General features: G+C 40.0%; 1 protein-coding gene across 2 annotated transcripts in view; it reads left to right on the forward strand.

The window, feature by feature from the left end:
* The window catches only part of GPATCH2 (G-patch domain containing 2), a 257,162-nt gene that overhangs the window by 154,428 nt on the left and 87,406 nt on the right, over nucleotides 1-15,328 (forward strand). For both annotated transcript variants that reach the window (XM_090048842.1, XM_090048834.1), the window contains 3 exons: nucleotides 1,559-1,626; nucleotides 3,272-3,311; nucleotides 9,452-9,516. In XM_090048842.1, coding sequence (XP_089904968.1) covers nucleotides 1,559-1,626; nucleotides 3,272-3,311; nucleotides 9,452-9,516 — 173 coding nt within the window. The remainder of the gene's footprint in view (nucleotides 1-1,558; nucleotides 1,627-3,271; nucleotides 3,312-9,451; nucleotides 9,517-15,328) is intronic.

The raw sequence follows: 15,328 nt of genomic DNA on the forward strand, positions 1-15,328 counted from the left end.
ACACTGAATACACAAGACGCTGTGGGTATTTTAATTAGAACAGCTCCCAAGAGCCACTCGTATTAAAATGTGTCCTTCCTACCCCATAGCACACGTATAGGCACCTAATGATTCTCGTAGTAGAAATATAATGCCTGTATGTGGCCAGGATTTTCTCAAAGCAGCAGGTTACACATTTTTTGTAACTTCTACTTTTCAAGCAGTAGGTATGGCTACAATATTTCTGTAGCAAGTTTTGATAGTTGTTCTGAATCATCGCTGCCCAGTAATATGGGCATTGCTGAACTAGATCTTAACATGCTTTGGTTCTCTTTCTGCATAAAAGTAGGGGAAACTTGCTTTAAAACCACAAACAAATAAACAGTAATTTGTTGCTGTTGAAAATGCAATGAATCATTCTTCTAATGAGTGATGGCCTGTCAAATGTGGATAAACAGAGAACCCTTATGTAAAAATAACCTAAAACCCACTGGTCCCAGACAATATGTGCATATCAGCTGTTTAATCTCTTTGGCTTCCCGGTCTCCTTCAGCATTGACAGCATGGCTGCCTTAGTCCTATCACTGGTCAGCTATTGATCCCCTGGGGATTCAGAGTTTTTATGAGGACTTGTTGCTCTTTGCTCCAATATCTTTAGCATATATGCATCTTTAGCAGGTGATCCCTAACTCCATCTCATATATATGTGAACAAGCAAGTTCTAGCAAACAAATCCTGCAGATGAAGAAGGCTACTTCAGCTGTAGTATGATATAACCCCATAAAGATGTATTTTCCTCATGTTTACCCTGTCCCACATGAAGGAGTATGAAAGAGAATTATATAACTGATTAAGAAATTAAACATTTTGTTCCTTTTATATTATGGCAAATGATAAGGAATATGATTACAATTATAAAAGTCAGAATTTTTTGTGTCTTTCATTTTTTGTCGTGTTATTTTCACAAGTACTTTGCTCCATCTTGAAGGCTACACCTTAGATTTTCAAAGGAGCCTAAGGCCCTTTTTGAAAATCCCAAACGAGTTTCAATTTTGATATACTGTTTTAAATTAATTAATGGTATTTTCTCTAAATTTAACACCTTATACATTCTGGATGAGATTTTCAAAAGCATCTAAGCATCACGTTTTCAAAGGTGCCTGTGAATTTGTGTTTTGTGGAATTTTCAAAATCACTTAGCAGATAGACATCTGACTGCTATTGAAATGCAATGGCAATAATTACCTAGATGAAGTCCATAAATACGATAATGCACTTATCTGAATCTTTAGCCACCTCAGAACCTTTGAAAATTTGACCCAAAGGTTTCCAAATCTTACAGATCCTTGGTGAGACTATGGCTCCTAAGTACCTGTCACCTTTCAGAAGTACAGTCCTTCTCACTGACACACTTTTGAAAATTTTACCCAAGAGTTAGAAAACAAAAGTATTATTGGTGGTACATATTATACTTGGTATATCTTTTTTTATGCTGGCAAATAAAAAAAAAAAAGTGTCATTGCTGGAAAATATTGTGTGCATGTAATACCACTCTAATTCAGACCATTTTTCCCCATAGATTACTGCTCCAGGCCCAGGCAGTAACAAAAAAGCGGTGCATTTGTCCCAGGATTCTCATCACCATGAGTGAGTACCAGTAGTGGGAATTGTCTTTGTTTTTAGTGTGTTGGTATTACCGTAGTGCTTGGGCTGGGGACAGAAATTACACATAAACCAGAAAGAGTGATCAGAACTCAGTTCAAACCTGAAACACAGCAGAAGTTCAGTGCACACAAACTGCTTTCAAAATGGCCAAAACCAGTTTAAGATGAACCTGGGTGGATGTACTATCAGACTTAACTGATTTGGATTAAATTGATTTATTGAACTTCTGTCCCAGATCCCCTTCAGGTTCAAGTTAGCTCACAGTCCCCTGGCAGCCTGAGATGTTTTGCACTTCCCCTGCAAAAATCCCTTCTTGCAGGATGGCTGAGCAAACCTGGGCCTAAGCTGTCTGCTCCAGCTGAGCTGGGAGCTGTGCTCTAGAGCCCCCCCAGCTTTACCCTGTGAAGACTGAATTGATTCAGCCTTGGGCTTTTTGACTGCCTGTACTTAGCCATCATGTCCAAGATAATTAAGTTTTTGTAAAAAAGCATACTAGGTTCAGCACTGCCTAAGTGCTTTGCAAAAAGAGAAATACTTTCTGTTGTTTTGTTTTGTATTTCTTTTGGTTTTCGTTTTTTTTTGGTATAATAAATATCCTGTGGAGACTCATGTCCTCAAAAGATCACAAAACCAAAGACCTGAATTGAGGACATTCTGACAGGGAATATCTTTTGATTCCTTTAGATATTCCAGCATATCATTACTATTTTCTCAATTTTCAGCTCAAAACATGATATATGTTTATAGAGCTCAATCCAACCAATGTGGCAGACTTTCCATTTGTTATTTAAATAGGCTGAACTATTCTGACCTTCCCCCAAAATCCACTGCCATATTTAAAGAAGCAGAACCCAATGCCAGTCTCCTTATTTCCTCTCTTGTTCTTCCCAGTACTGACATTGCCCCTTCCACTCTGGAGAAGTTGTTAGGTCCATATGTAATGCAAACTGCAGGGAAATTGTAAACATGCTGCTGCAATCTCAGACAGGTCTATCATAATTGCTGCTGGTTATGCTGAAGGAAGGCACCACGTTACCTCCTCTCCTTTCCCACTTTCTGGACCAATGCCTTGCCTTTGTAAAGGAAAATATTATGAGTGGTGTGAAATGGTGTGGCAGCCTTGAGGTGCAAGTTTATGTTTGTGTGCTGTTTGAGTTGCAACTCAAACCCTGGCCTCTACTGGTGAAATGCTAATGTGTTAACATTTACTAGTTAGCTCACAGCAGTTAGATGGCTTTTCAGCTATAATTAAAAACTGCTTATGCTTCAGTAAAAAGGATTGTATTTTGTTTTGGTTAATAGGGTGCACTGTAATATACACAATTTAAGACAAGCAGAATCTTAGCATTTATGCATTACTAAATTGAATTAATAGAACATAATTAAATGTAAAGTTAATGAGTGCCTGGTTTTCCTAAGTAGTGAATTTGCAAAGCTAGATGCATTCCTATCAAAATGGTTACAGACTTTGAGAGTTCCATAAAATATCCCATTAAAATAAAGCATAGCCAAAGGCTGTATTTTCCTGGCAGACAATGAAATGCCCAAAAGCACGCACAAACTGGTCATATGACAGCACGTGCTTTAGTTATATTGTTAAACCCTTCTTTTCTCCTTTCTCCCACAGCCATTGGTTTAGCCCTGGGGCTAGGAAGGAGCATAGCCAGGTAAGAACCACTTTGATCAAAAAACAGTTTACTTCATATTACAAGAAGGAATTTAACTGTCTCTCCTCCAGAGCTCTTGGGTCAGTATTTGAAGTCATGAAAAGCACAGCAGCCTAAATAAGATCATGTTTCCTTTAGTAAGTAAACTGAACAGATGACCATTTCAACCAGTCTTTTGGTTAATAAGCTGACATGTCACATTATGCTAGATAAGCATCAGAGTTCACTTTCACTGCTGACTTCAGTGTTTAGTATATTTTATCCTACAACTAGTTTCTCATTAATAGTGGGACCTATGTTTCTCTTTCAACGTGGTTTCTACTTCTATAACATAGGGAATACTTTACTTTTTCATGAAATTAAAAAAAAAAAAAATAATAATAATAATAATAATATACAACTATTAGAACTGAGACTTGCCCTTACTGATCACCAGGAAAAGGGGCTAAAGCAACATAAAGGGGTCATTAAACTCTGTATCAGGTGAGAAGTTGCCAGCGGCAGGAATTACAGAAGAAAGGCATAATGTTATGTCAGGGACTCCCTTAAAACCTGCTGTGTAGGGCACATTTATATTTGAACAGTAAAGCATTGGTCAGACTTTGTAAAATATAATGGAATTGCAGAAACACACTGGTCACCCAGAATATATTATCCATTGTTTTTATCTTAAAATAAGTTTGTTTTCTAAATATAATAGCTGCTTACAAATACTCAGTAAAAAAACCCCCAGAGTACATCAGTTATGCATTAAGATGCTATAGTAAAGCTCAGTGGGACATTCCTTAGGTGGCATAAATTGCTGTGACTTGGTTGATTTCACCAAATCTGTACCAATTACACACAAGCTTAAAGTTCTAGGAAGTAGATTTTAAATATGGAAGCAATAAGTAATATTTAAACAAAAAAAACCCAGATATGTTGGGGAAAATCTTCATAATTTTAGGATGTTCTAACTTTTTGTAGCTCAGATAAAAAGTCAAAGTAAGAGGTCCTCCTGAGCTTAGTGGTTCATGGGGCTGGACATGGGCAATGGCACACGTTTTTACAGCCAGAAGCACATGGGGGAGTAGACTGAAGAACATTTGAGCATAAGATTTAATGTTTCTCAAAAATCACTTTACTTCCTCAAGCCTTTCAGAATAACAAAAGAACTAAGCACAGTTTTTAGCTGTAAATTGTGAAAATACTAGGTGTTATTCTATGCTGGCAGAGACTTCCTTAACAAAACAGATAGCTTGCTGTGATTTGCATTTATCTCATGTCATTCTGAAACTTTATTCTTTGTAGAAGAGATGCATTAAAGGAAAAAAAAAAAAAAAAAAGATGTGAGCACACTTGTTTAGTTCAGCTGAAATAAACATGATAAAGAATTCCCATCAGCAAGGCTTCTTGCTGTTTGTCAAAGTTGTTACATTTACTAATTGTAATAAGTGACACTTGCTGAACACCAGTAAAAATAAAATGAAAAGTATTTTTGATATCCTGAAAACTAAGTATCAAAGTATTTGAAAAGTATATTTGATATCCTGATTACTAAGTATCAAATAACTTAGTAATTAATTTAACTTGAAATCTTTCACATGTTTTGAAGGTCTTGAAATTCAGACCAGCCACACCGGTTTCAATGCTAAGTGATGTACCAGCAGGCACTGTGCTGCTGAGCAACCACTAGGCAACCTAGCTGTAGGGTGAACAATGCCTATAACAGCAAATGAATTGGGGGGGAAAATACCAAAAAAAAACATGTTTTGTAGTTCTTTTTTTTAAAATTACACCTTTGGGGTCATAAAATAAAAGATTATACTTGTAGAGATGATCTAGAGATCACGAAATTCATCATTTTTTAGCATGTACTTGCATCATTTTTAACTTGAATTTTGTAGTCAATTTATTACCATTGCATGGGGAAAAATGCTGGCAATCCATAATGGGTCTAATCTTCAGGACCTGTAAAAGAAGGAGGGAAACGTTAATTTTAAAGATACATCTGTATTATGAAAGCAACTTACCTTCTGAAAGGTCTAGAGCTGTGGAGCACCATATTAAATAATTATAATTGTCACTGCAATTCTACAATTAAATATTTAGTTAAGATGTTTTGAGATTTAAAAAATCATGAAGTATCAGATAGGGCTCCTAGAATAGCAAATAGAGATGGAAGGGACCTTGAAAGGAAATATTAAAAACCTACTGATAAAGGTTTCACAACCTCCCTGGGTAACTTTTTCCACTGCTTAACTATCCTTACACTTAGAAAGATCTTCCTGATTGCTGAACTAAATCTTTCTTGTGGCAATTTTAGCCATTATTTCTTGTTCTGTCCCTAATGCAAAATAGTTTACAACTTTCCTCTTTGCCTGTTTGAAAACCTTATATATACCTGGAGACTCACCTTCTCAAATCCAAACAAACCCAATTCTTTCCAACTTTTCATAAGTTATGTTTTCCAGAAAATTGATTATTTTGTTGCTCTTCTGTGGACTTTCTCCAGTTCATCCATATCTTTCTTGAAGTGTAGTGCCCCACACTGGACACAGTATCATGTTCCCCCTGAGACTTACCAGTATAGTGGAAGGATTAATCCACGTGTCTTACTTACAATATGCTTAGTGATCCACCCCCTATTGCTTTTTTTCCCCCCCCAGTAAAAATTAGACATTGATTCATGCTTAATTTTTGATCCAGCATAACCCCAGATCCATTTCTGCAGAGCTGCTAGTTAGCCAGTTCTTTCCCATTTATTTATACCATTGATTATTTCTACCTGAGTTCAGTATTTTACAATAGTCTTTATTTAATTTCGACATCATTCCAGACCATTTTTTCATTTTGTGAAGATAATTTTGAATTCTAATCCTGCCCTCTAAAGAGATTCTGCCCCCTCTCAGTTTGATATCTGCAAATTCAAAAAAAGCACTCTCTATTCCAATATTCAGACTCTTAATGATAATTTTGAATAGTACCCTACCCAGGACAGACCCCTTAATTTAAAATAAAGCGTTTGTAATTGCTTAATCAGCGTAGAAGTATGTGGCAGACGATCTTTATTTGTGCATTCCTTATGCAATAATTGTAATTAATATTTATTTTGACATCAGCAAGATGGACTAAATAGCAGCAAGACTGCTCCTTGTAATCTTTTTGTTTAAAATAAAGTTTTTAATTATTACTGTTGGTGAGTAAAAGTGCACCAATGCAATAATTGTATCAGCACTGATATAAAAACAATTGATTGTGTAAGAAATTGGTCCGGTGTGGCCATTAATTTGGCCAATAAATACCCATGCATGTGCGCAGCCATAGCACAGCAAGTGGGCAATGAGGAACACAGCCGGGCAACTCGGAGAGCTGCATCCAGCTGGTAAGTCTGTTGCAGTGGAAGTGGATGGAAAGGGTGTGGGGGGCCAGATTAAGGCCCCCCCATAGTGAGGGAGGGAGTGGGGCAGGGGCAGGGGCTGGGGCAGGTGCTGCCCAGGCAGGGCAAGGCAGGGTGCAGGGCAGAGCTGTGGCTCGTCTGGGGAAGGTGGGTGGCTCCTGCCAACACAGGGAGTGTGTGCCCCCGGATCTACATGGGGGGGGGCCGGGGGCTGCAGCTGGGGTTGGAGTTACACCAGGCTGTTTGTGGTGCATGGGGGCTGTGCTCCCAATGCGTGGGGGTGGTACTCAGGGCAGGCTCTTGTGGCATTGGGGGGGGTGATGGTGAAGTTTGGGGTGGCTGCAGCTGCCCCCATAAGTCCCCTCCCAATGCCACTGCCACCCACCCCAAGTGCAGACCCAACCCAAACCCCTCCTCCCCCAATGCACCAGGAAGAGTCCAGCATGGCCCTGGCCCCAGCCCTCAGCTGCAGCCCCTGTACAGATCCGGAGGCACATACTCCCCCATTGCTCTCCTGTGGTGCACTCAGCAGCAGGAGCTGCACCTCCCCCCCCGCCCGACGAGCTGTGGTTCCCTCCGGCACCCCACCCCACCCTGCTTTGACTGAGCAGCACCTGCCCCAGCTCTACTCCCTCCCTCACCAGGGGCCTTGATCTACCCCCCCATGCCCCTTCCCTCCCCCTTCCCCATCCATCACAACCAACTTACCAGCTGCACGTAGCTGTATCGGAAATCGGATTGGTATCAGCCGATATGCCTCCTTAAAAATCAGGTATCGGTATCGGCCCCCAAAAATCTCTATCAGTGGACCCCTGTTGGTGAGGAGTATGCTTTCAATCATAAGCTAATAAAAAATAAGCACTTTTGCAAAACTTCAGTGCAAAACCTGGCATAAGGAAACCAGGTTATTCATTAGGTATCTTTTAAGTCACCTTTGAAAGCTAAAGTGTGCTTATTTTGTTCAGTCTAGGAATTAGACAACTCAGAAAATGTTTCTCATTCAAAAAACAAACAAACAATCTGTAAATGTGCTAGGAAAATATATTTAGTTAAGTTTGTTCTACAGATACAATTAAAATGTTGTCCTTTGCTTTGACATCCATGCTCAGGTACATGACCAAGGTCTGGATTGCTAAACTGTGCACTAATAGGTTAAAAAGGTGTATCAATCGACTCTTGCACTAAAAGGTCCCTTGTTCCTCCTCTGATACTTTTCTGAGTCCCATCAGCAGACCTCTTCCTTAGATCTGTGCAGCCATTTGTATAGCTAAATCTGCAATCTGCTTCTCAACATTTTGCATCCATTCTTGAAGCTTTGGTTCCTATCAAAATATGACTTTTAGTTTTTAATGATCATTTGCACTTTCACGTAATCATTTGGCAGCCAGTTTTCACTGCATCACTGCCACATCATCCTCACATGTGGAATTGGCAAATCAATGGGAGACACATATTGTGGGCTGAAGTAGTTTGATTAACAAAGAGTCTTTTTTCACTTTGAACCAACCATTAAAAAAAAAAAAAAAAAAAAAAAAAAGTGTGGTGTAGAATATCACCACTTCTGTTTCTCCCAAAGGAGCCTAGTATCCTGGATATTTTAGGAAGGTTTGTTATTTAGTTTTTGTTTACGCTAAAACTGAGTCTCATGAAAACTGCTAGGTTTCAGCAGTTCTGCTTTCCTTTCAAAATACAGTCTAGAAGATGTAAATAAAATTGCAGTGAGTGATTCTATGCTTTTCACAGTTTAAAATAAGGGTGAAGTTATTTGTAAAGGTCTGGATTTCTTGGGTTTTAAGTATATTCTCTATAACTTCAAATTTCTGTTAATGTAGTAATTGCAGTGTAAATGTAATTATGTGCTTAACTCTACATGTATCTTAACAACATTTGATTAAAAGGCTGTAATGGCTGATCATGCTTTATCAAGAATGTACTGAGTCACTAACTGTAAATATTTCTTTAAATGCATTCATGGTGCACCTTAAGCAAAAAACAGTCTAGGGCAATGGTTCTGAACCTTTTGAGCCTAAAGGCAGCCTTGTATAACTTTCCTGAATTTGTCAACACCCCAGTTGAGAATCACTGAGCTACAATCTAAATTCAGAAAACATGAAACAGTGCATTGAGGCCAAAAAAGTTAAGAACTACTGATTTACCTGGTGCAAGGTCAAGACAGTGGGGGTAGTATCTAACCCTGTCACATCCTTTCCATGGTCCCATTCCTACCCCTGGTTTGTTCCTTATGGGGCAAGGGCAGACCCCACTGCTGAGCTGCTCCTGCAGGGTCTCACTTGCTAGCAACTGTCCCCACAGCCCCTCTTGCCAGTCCTGGAAGTATGGGAGCAGTGACAAGCTTGGCTGCAATATGTCCATCTGCTTGCCCACAGCAGACCATGCTTCCAGAAGTGTAGGGGCAGCCAGAATGTAGTCCGTCAGTGTGGGGGAGGCAGTCGGGGGCAGGGGGAGAGCAGAAGAGGGCAGCAGCAGCAGTTCTGGGAGAAGCAGTTGCAGGCCCTGCTGAGTAGCTGGGGCAGGCACAGGAGAGCATTTACCTCTTCACCCAGGGGACAGGTGTCATAGCACCCTTTATGGGATCTCATGGGGCCCTAGTTGAACATCATTGGTGTGAGATGTCACTGTTGAAAATCAAACACATAGAAGCGGCTTAACACAAGAGGATAATCAAATTAGAATGACGTTGCTTAGAATAAAAAAGACTATGCTTTCAACACTGTTCTGAGTGTACTTTGTGTATTTTCAGCACCTGCGGGATAACCGATCAGAGAGAGGACACAAGAAGAACAGCTCAGTAAAAACAGCTAGCAGGTAAGATTAAGCTACAACCAATTATTTTAATCATAACATAGCTATCCCTAACTATCCCCATATATTTTCTGAAGAGATTGATGCCACCCCTGTTTCTGGATAGTTTCTTGTGCTCCCTTTCTTATGGACTTTTTCTTTGTAACATAAGACTATACTGATGTTTTGTATGCGACTTCACTGGTGTTTTTATCCCTCCAATTTATTTACTCTGATTATAATAAATTTATTAAACATCTGGGTAATATGGATGACCTTGCCTGGTTCCTTACTTACAGCATATAATTGAGAGAGTCAAGAATGTGCATTACATACCCGCCCCACACACACAATTTTTAATGATAAAAAACAATAGAAAGGGACTTAACACTTAGATATCTGTACAGTAGTGTCCTTGAAAAAACTGATTGGCAACATGTATAGAAACAAATTCATCATTAGGGGGAAAAAAGCTGGGCATTACGCTGATAAGATGTGACAAAAGATTAAAGGCAAAGCTCACTGTTAAGTCTGTGCTCAAAGATCATGTATATGCTTACCATACCCGATTTCTCCTTGACCCTTACTGTAACAAAATTATTTTATAACATTTTTCTGTGTGCAGCATTTACTGTGTATATATAAATGGGAGATTGTAGATGTATTATTTTGGATGGCACATAAGTTTTTTAATAATACATTTGAAGACTGGAACAGTACCATACTTTTGAGTAAGAGAAAATACTTGGCCTTCTGTTTTCAAGCCACACAGTGTATCTAGGATCTGAAATTATCTTGGGATAGCCATGTTATTTCATGTTGTGAAGTACTAGCTATAAGTAATAACTGGCATGTGAGATGAGACATTTTACTTTCATCATATGAGTACCAAATATGAAAATACTAAATGTTGTGTGCAAGTTCATATTGCACCCTCTGATTGGTTAGTGCACAAATACTATGGACACAGTAACTAGATGCACTTAAAAGCAGATTTTAACTGTAGATTAAATCTCAGGAAAATCTTCCAAATGATAGGAATAGTAGCAGAATAAAACAAGATGCCTATGGAAGTAGATAAACTTTTGATTAAAACAATTTTTTTTTTTTTAAATATTTCAGATGATCTTTTCTCTCTCCCTACTCTGAGTCAGTGCTGAGCCAATAGACTGTTGTCCCAAAAAAACGCCTGGCAGTCTTTTTGTGGAAACAATAGGATTCGGGACCCAAGAGTAGGACTGACTTTTTTGCAAAACTTATGTCATATTAAAACACAATATGTATAGCCCCCTATTCTGAGATAAAATGACATCACATCACATGAAATGCCTATTATCCTTGAATGGCCCAGTGGCCACTACTATAATTACTTGCACAGAATGAACTGAATATATTTTAACTACCTTACAATGAAGTTTAGCACCTGGAATTGAAGAAAGCTTATGCATATGATTTCTGGTTTTTCCAGAAACTACCTGAGAATTACTAGTCTAACCCACTGGTGGGTACATACACCAGAGTTAAAGAACTGCAGAACTACTGTATAGCCTTCCAGCCAAACTCAGAATCATCTGCCACCTCATGTTTTTTTCTTTCACAGCAGATAGATGTTACTTCTGGTGATGGCTTTCCTACCACTATCCAACATTCAACAACTTAATATTTACCTTTTTTTGAAAGTTGTTATAGACAACTGAAAGAATTGTATGCATGTCTGTGATGTCGAGGAACATATAACACATGCAACACACCAATAATCTAGTCTTTCTTTCCTACCAATTAAATTTATTTTAAGTTACCAATGTAAATTCAGTGAGTGGGATTTCTAGGAGGACTGCCCATGACTTTGCTTTGGTTTAAAGTTGCCAGTCTCACCAGACAGCAATTGACTACTTCACTGCTGCACTCAAACGTTCCTGGCCTCAGTCATTTTCTTAGGGGAAAAAAAATTCTTTCAAATTCTGAAAAAGCAGATCATGTACACACTGGGTGTATCTATACACGCACTTTACTGTGGAGTAGACTAATTAGCTCTGCAGTAAATGTCACCATCTACACGTGCTGGTATTAAGGAGCAGTAAATTAACTCCACCATAAGAGGGTACTGTTAGGACAGTACTGTCAAATGGCGGAGTCATTAAGTGCACTGCAATGCACGTGTAGATGGTGATGGGGGCTGGCTGGAGAACAAAGATGCTAAAATGCAGGAGATGCCTACCACCTAGCCCCACAGTAGCATCCTCGTGCCCCAACCAATTTCTCCACTGCTCGACACCACCACCTGGAACCTGGGGCTGATCCCGAGTACTCCCTGCCAGTCCAGGGCTGCTCTGCCCCAGCTCAAAGGGGTATGGTCCTGGGCGCATGTATAAACACTGCACTCGGGAGCAGTTGACTCTGCTGTGCACTGAGCTTATTGCTCCACCTTAATTTCACATGTAGATGTACCCACAGTTAATGAAGAGGCAAGCTGAGAACTATGCCTTTCTGGTAAATGTGCAGTCTCATTACTGTGCATCTGGGAGGCCTGAAATGGAAACAGACTTTTAGATTTTAACTTAAAGCCAGATCCATCTAAAAGATGTAAATTAGCAAAACTCCCCTGAAGCTAGTTGTACTTCACAAATTTATACCTAGAAAAAGTGCTGGCCCATTCTTCAGAGTAACTATAAAAATAACTAAAATTAAATGAATAAATCTGTTGTATTTTAGATAACTATGCATATACAGCTACATTGTTGAATGTAAGAGTTCATTCTACACTGAAATCTCAAGTACTCTAAACACGGATTCTAAATTATTTTTTTGCCTGCTTTCAATGTATAGGCAATATGTAAGGATATTGTAATGCAGATGCTTACCATGCTTTTAAAAACGCTTAAACCAATTATATCTATGATAGAAAGACAAGACATTTCTGTTTATTGTTCAATGTAGAATAAGTGGTAAGTATTTGAAGGCTTGTATTACCCAGAAGACTTTCAATTTTATCCTTTGTGTGCTGCTCTTACTGCAAGACTGCAGTTGCTAAATGCATTTCTTTGCATAATTGCCACACAGGTATGTTTCTAGCCATGTGAACATATATATTTTTGTGATTTGGTATTCTGAAAGACATTTTCTATTAATACTTTTTATATTACCTTGACTTTTCGTACCCCTTCTGGATGAGTGACCGCAGTTCTTGTCTCAGCATGTGAAAAAAGTAAAGGTTAGAGACCTACACTGCACTAGATCAATGAATTGTGGAATAATTTACTCCACAACTGTATTGTACAGGTAAGAAGGAGATAAGCATTCAGTTGATGTCCTGTTACTGTTTTTCTTCTGTACAGTACTGATGGTACTTTCTTAATGAGCTTAACTATATTGGGTTGCTCCTCAGAGATGACCAACATTAACATTTGAAGACAAAAGTAAGTTTCAAATTCTTAATATTAAACATGGTCTAAAATTAACCCTATGAAAAAACAGCTTCACCATTTTATTAATGGGAAGTTATGAGATATTAAATTTTTGAGCACGAGTGATATGCCCATTGATAAAGAGCACAGAGAAGAGGTTTCCATAAAAAAAAAAAACAACAACACCACACAAACACCAGAATCAGAATAGACCATACAGGATAGCTATGCAAAATACTGGATATATTACCTCTGACACATTTTAAAAAGAAGTGGAGCTATGATCTGTTTTAAAAAAGATCTGTTTTAGTTTGCAAACCTGACTGTCGTCTTTGATTTGTTTTTTAAATTATGCTGTACTGTCCATTACTGCATGACACATTAAGATAACTTCTCTGCAGTTGTGCAGGACAAAGAAACGTAAGTCTTAAAGAAGTTAGATATGTATGGAACACTGCCAGCCTGAAAGGGGAAATCCATGGTTTTCTCCTTTAAAGGAGAAAAATCCATATTTTTCTGTGAACCTTGTGGCAGCAGCAGTGGCAGGCTCACCCTGGGCTTGTCTGCCCCCAGCTGACCTCAGAGATCATGATCATACCAGATCTGCAACCCCACTGAAACCTGCTCACAGGCCTCTGGTTGAGAACTGCTGGCCTAGAATCAAGGCCTCCCAAATCCTGGGCCAGGGATGGGCAAAATGCAGCCCATGGGCTGCATCTGGCCCTCGAGGCAATTCCATCCAGCCCACAGCACCCCTCTGTAAGCCCTGACCCTGGGCTGCCCCTCTGCAAGCCAGTATGTCCCTTCAGGAGGTGAGGCTCCAGCTGAACCACCCCCCCACACCCAAACCTGACCTGCCCCCAACACCGAGCTAGGGGGGCCCACTAGACACAAGATGCCTCTGCCCGTCAGAGGTTTTTGCAGGAAACCCCATGGCTGTTTCCACCTTCCCTGCCTTTCTGCTAAAGTGAGGGCCCCCACCATATACCCCAAACACATGCACAGCCCCCACACACACTCCCAGTCATAACCTTATACATATCTACTTTCTCACAGCTACTACACACTCCCTCACCTCCCCATCCTCCACCATACCTACAAACACACCCTCCCACCCCCTACCATAACCGTACACAACCCCCACCCCAACCACATACCTCACACCCCTCCATACATGTCCCCCACCCTCCCCCACCCACCATATCCACATTGCACGTGCACACACACCACCATAGACATACATGCACTCCCCAACCACACCCCCCCACATACACCCCCTGCTTCCCCCCACATACAATATACAAGAGTAAGACTGTATTTTAAACTATTATGCAATTGCTTCTAGATACACTATGCAAACATAAAATCAGGACAAAAATATTTTTAAAATAAAATTAAAAGTAAATTGTAGTAAATGGGGGTGGTTTTTTTTTTTTGGGGGGGGGGTTATTATATGATTTGTTTTGTTTCAAGATGGCAGTGCCTTCCCTCCCAAAAAAAGTACTTCCAGAGCAGGGGGAGAGACTTCCGGTGGCAAAGGTCAGGGGTTGGAGTGGGACTTCTGGTTCAGAGATGGTGACCAGCAGGCAGGGCACCTGTCAAGGGCCGGAATTACCCTTGCTACCCTCGACAGCTCACCAAAATTCACTAAGCGGCCCTCCAGCTGATATAATTCCCCAACCCTGTCCTGGGCAAAGGCTTTGACCTCTAGGCTATCAAGCAAAATAAAGACACTGTCAGCCAAGTATTAGGAGCCTTCCCTCAAGAGTAAAGCGCTGCATAGAGTATCTGAAGTGAACAGAGGTATTTAATGTGCAGCCTGATTTAGTGGGGCAGAAGTTCAGGTACATCCTTCTGACATTTCCTATTGGCTGCCTCTAGATGTCTCCAGGCTTTCTGAATTGCCCTTTGGAAAGACCTGCCTCTCCCCATTTTAGGAAGATGAATGGAAAAATTAAAGCAAGAATTACAGCCATGTAGCCAGACATGTTTTAAAACAACAACTTGACAATTCCTTCCCAGCTTTCAAAGGTTGTGCACTATCTTCCAGTCTTTTAAGAAAAGTGACTAATTGAACTTCCAGGCCCTTAGTTTTTTTTGCCGTTGCTAGGGCAGTTTATGTAGTGCTGAGATATTGGAGCTAGCTTCAAAGTATATAGCTGGGTACCTGTGAGAGAAGTACCTGTATAGCCAAGGCAACATGGAACTTAATTGCCATTCAGTGTGGACGTAACCAAAAGGTAGAAGTGCTGCCATTAGTACCTCTTGAAAAAGAATGAACCGAGCACACAGCTGTTCAGGTAGTGGGAGAACAGGTCTATCTGCTATTCTTCCTTTGTCCCCTGCTTGCAATACTTTCTTATGGTGGTATGGAGTCTTTGAAGCCATATCTTGCCTAGAGGCAGTAGGAACTGGTATAGGAGACTTAGTAG

The sequence above is a fragment of the Crocodylus siamensis genome, chromosome 1, assembly GCF_052110815.1.
Source record: "Crocodylus siamensis isolate JL-2025a chromosome 1, ASM5211081v1, whole genome shotgun sequence".
Taxonomy (NCBI): domain Eukaryota; kingdom Metazoa; phylum Chordata; order Crocodylia; family Crocodylidae; genus Crocodylus; species Crocodylus siamensis.